This window comes from Stegastes partitus, unplaced genomic scaffold (assembly GCF_000690725.1).
Source record: "Stegastes partitus isolate 25-593 unplaced genomic scaffold, Stegastes_partitus-1.0.2 Scaffold83, whole genome shotgun sequence".
In the NCBI taxonomy this organism is placed as follows: Eukaryota; Metazoa; Chordata; class Actinopteri; family Pomacentridae; genus Stegastes; species Stegastes partitus.
The window spans coordinates 548,080-552,080 of record NW_007577814.1 but is presented as its reverse complement, the minus strand read 5'-3'; the positions used below and the strand labels follow the sequence as shown (position 1 = coordinate 552,080).

At 34.9% G+C, this 4,001-nt stretch overlaps 1 protein-coding gene across 1 annotated transcript in view; it reads right to left on the bottom strand.

Annotated features, from left to right (window-relative positions):
- LOC103353796 (axoneme-associated protein mst101(2)) overlaps positions 1-4,001 on the bottom strand; it is a 35,746-nt gene that overhangs the window by 10,086 nt on the left and 21,659 nt on the right. Inside the window, exons 36-48 of the mRNA XM_008276942.1 lie at positions 3,056-3,103; positions 2,751-2,801; positions 2,597-2,641; positions 2,007-2,057; positions 1,745-1,789; positions 1,470-1,517; positions 1,299-1,367; positions 1,138-1,185; positions 964-1,005; positions 771-839; positions 577-624; positions 228-278; positions 70-114 (exon numbers count right to left, since the gene is read on the bottom strand). Of these exons, the coding sequence (XP_008275164.1) occupies positions 70-114; positions 228-278; positions 577-624; positions 771-839; positions 964-1,005; positions 1,138-1,185; positions 1,299-1,367; positions 1,470-1,517; positions 1,745-1,789; positions 2,007-2,057; positions 2,597-2,641; positions 2,751-2,801; positions 3,056-3,103 (660 nt within the window). The remainder of the gene's footprint in view (positions 1-69; positions 115-227; positions 279-576; positions 625-770; positions 840-963; positions 1,006-1,137; positions 1,186-1,298; positions 1,368-1,469; positions 1,518-1,744; positions 1,790-2,006; positions 2,058-2,596; positions 2,642-2,750; positions 2,802-3,055; positions 3,104-4,001) is intronic.

Genomic DNA, 4,001 nt, shown 5'->3' with positions numbered 1-4,001 from the left:
AGCAGAAATAATTCATAAGAAGAACTACGTTTTAACTAAACACTACAAACACACAGGTCCTCTGTATACCTTTCTTCTTTTTAGCAGGTGTTGGTGTTGCCTTAACAACAGGTGCTAGAATAATAAATGATCTGATTAACTCTCATGTACAGTATATAGAAAGGTGAGAAACTAGAACAAATAACTGTATTATATATAACATGGCCAAAAATAAAAGCGAGACAAACCTTTCTTGGGAGTCACTGGCTCAGCCTTCTTCTCCTTGACAACTTCAGCTTCTAAAACAAATAATAGCAACAAAAATCAGTGCAGTTTCCTGCAGAGGATTGCAAATGAAAACAGTTTGGTTTTTAATATGACAGCTACAGTTGATGCAGGTTATTGCCACAATATGATTCTGTGCAAACCTGTAAACAGACCTGTTGTAAAAAGGTGATGACAGAAAACCATGCATGGAAACTTAAATAGAAAATGCAGACACGTGCAGAAAAATGATTAATATTACAGACTGTATTAGATCACATTAGGACGTTTAATATACTTGACCAAAAAAAAAGCTTAACTCAGTTTAACTACCTTTTTTAGTTGGTGCTGGTTTAACTTTTTCTTTCAGGGTCACAGGAACTAAGACAGAAAAAGTTTTGCACAGTCATGGTTTAAATTTGTGAAAATATTCTCAAGTATTCAGAACTAATGAATGGATGTTGAGCAGTTAATACAGCAGTGGATAACATGCATAAAATATTAGGATTAGCTACAACTAGATGTACCTTTCTTCAGTGGCACCACTTTAGCCTTCTCCTTTGCTAGAGAGACGTTTTTGGGTGGAACTTCTGCCTCTGTGAGAAATAAATGAATTCCAAAAAAATTAGCTTGACTGTATATTTACATGTTTAAATGTAGACACGTTTCAAAAGCCTACAGATACCTAAACATGTAGATAAAACGTTCCTCTCCTCTTACCTTTAACCGTTGGTGCTGGTTTTGTCTTGATTTTTTCAGGTTCTACATAAAGACATTATAGATTCAGCATTACATGAAACTAAATGTGTTAGACTTCAAACGTTTAACACGATGTTCAGTTTGATATGTTGAACATGCTAACAGCCTAAAATACACATCATATATGTGACATACTTGGCTTTGCAGAGACTGTTTTGACTTTCTCTTTTGGTGTCTTGACCACTGTGAGAAAACACCACAAACAGAAATGATGAAATATTAGGATCTGTACAGTTCACCTCTAAGATACATGAGAATCTGAAATCAATGACAGATATGAACTAAAAGAGATTCACCTTTCTTCATCGGCACTATTTTGACCCTCTGTTTTGCCAGAGTGGCATTTTTAGGAGCGCCTTCTCGTTCTGTCAGCAGAAATTTGGGAGTGAAATATACACACAGGATTTTATTTAATTAGTTTTTGTTGTTGTTGTTGTTGTGTTTTTTAGGACATGTACGAGTCCTACCTTTGGTCAAGATGACTGCTTTGGCCTTTTCTTTAGGAGTCTCCACTTCTGTAAAAGGAAAACTTGAGCTGTCAGCACACAGAACTTTACAGCAGAAGTCGCTAATTTTCTAACAAAGCTGCTTGAACTACAGCATTTCAAGTCATCTACAACTACAAAGCTTGTAATGTGCCAGTGTGATGATTGGATAGAAATAGTGTTTCTACAGCAGAGGTAATTTATTACAAGAACTACGTTTTAACTAAACACTACAGACACACAGGTCCTCTGTATACCTTTCTTCTTTTTAGCAGGTGTTGGTTTGGCCTTAACAACAGGTGCTAGAATAATAAATGATCTGATTAACTCTCATGTACAGTATATAGAACGGTGAGAAACAACAAAGAAGTAACTGTTCTATGTATAAAATGGGTAAAAGTAAAAGAGAACCTTATCTTGGTAACAGGTGCTAAAATAACAAATAGTCTGATTAACTCTAATGTACAGAACAACTGTTGTATATAAATTATTGGTAAAAAAAAATGAAAGAGAACAAACCTTTCTTGGGAGTCACTGGCTCAGCCTTCTTCTCCTTGACAACTTCAGCTTCTAAAGCGAATAATAATAATAATCAGTGCAGTTTCCTGCAGAGGTTTTCATGCAGCAACAGCGTAGTTATTGTTATTACAGTTACAGCTGATGCAGTTTATTGGCACACAGTGATGCTGTGGAAAGTCTAAAAACAGAGTTATAGATTGTTGTCAGCAGCATGTTTAGATATAAAATTAATTGCACTACGTATATTCAGAATTTGTTTTCTCCCCCAATAGTCGTGCAAATAGTGTTTCTACAAAAGATGTAATTCATAAGAAGAACTACAGTTGAAACCAGAAGTTTACATACGGTGTATTATAATAATAATAACCGTGTTTTTTCTCTCACTGTCTGACATTATATCAGACTAAACTTTTCCTGTTTTAGGTCAGTTAGGATTTCCAAAATTATTTCTATTTGCTAAATGCCAGAATAATGACAGAGAGATTTGTTTTATAGAGATTTTCTTTTTTTACTTCATTCTCGAGTCTAAACTTAAGGTTTCAACTGTTTGTTACAACTAAACACTACAAACACACAGGTCCTCTGTATACCTTTCTTCTTTTTAGCAGGTGTTGGTTTGGCCTCAGTAACAGGTGCTAGAATAATAAATGATCTGATTAACTCTAATGTATATAATAAAGGGAGAAACCACTAAGAAACGACTCTATTAGATATAATATGAGTAAAAATAAAAGAGAGACAAACCTTTCTTGGGAGTCACCGGCTCAGCCTTCTTCTCCTTGACAACTTCAGCTTCTAAAGTAAAGAATAGCAACAATCAGTGCATTTACCTGCAGATATTTGCACATGAAAACAGTGTGATTACAGTTGCAGTGGATGTAGTTTATTCCCGCATTATGATGTTTTACAAACCTGCAAATAGACCTTTTGTAGATACCAGTCGAAAAATGCAGAGAAAATGGAAACATTTGGAGGTAAAATCAAGTTGCATGCAGTGAAGTTATTAATTAATAAAGACCACGTTAGTTCAAAAATATCATAGATTCTACCTTTTTTTGTTGGTGCTGGTTTGACTTTTTCTTTGGGAGTCACAGGAACTAAGACAGAATCAAGTGTTGCTTGAAACACTGCATTTACTCAAAATAAACATTTTACATCTTAAAGCAGAGCACGAAGCATCTACAGCTAAATGCTGTAACCGTTTCTTAGAGCAGCTACATGTCAGCAGGATGCAAATACTGTTTCTACAGCAGATGTAATTTATTAGAAGAACTATATTCCAACTAAACACTACAAACACACAGGTCCTCTGTTTACCTTCCTTCTTTTTAGCAGGTGTTGGTTTGGCCTCAGTAACAGGTGCTAGAATAATAAATGATCTGATTAACTCTAATGTACAGTATATAGAAAGATGTTTTTATTTTTTAAAAATGTCTTATACATAATATGGGTAAAAATACCACAAAATAAGAGAAACAAGAAACGAGAAAGATACAAACCTTTCTTAGGCGTCACTGGCTCAGCCGTCTTCTTCTTCAGCACTTCAGCTTCTAAAGCAAATAACAGCAACAAAAATCAGTGCAGTTTCCTGCAGAGGTTTGAATACGACAACAGTGTGATTGTTGTTATAACACTTTCAATTGAAGTGGTTCGTTCCTTTATACTAATGCTGTACAAATCTGTGAACAGACCTGTTGTAAAAAAACATATATAGAAACTTACAAAGAAACTACAGATACCTGCAGAAAAATGACGGATAACATTGACTACATGAGGTCGTCTAATAGATTTGACCAATAAAATCTCACTCTCAGTACCTTTTTTCGTTGGTGCTGGTTTGACTTTTTCTTTCGGAGTCACAGGCACTAAGAAAGCAAACATGTCACACAGTCATAAATTTAGTTTGTAAAAATATTCAGGAAGTATTCAGAAGTCATAAACTGATGCTGGGCGGTTTGCATTCTGAATAATAAAAGTGTTCAGTAGTGGTTAAGA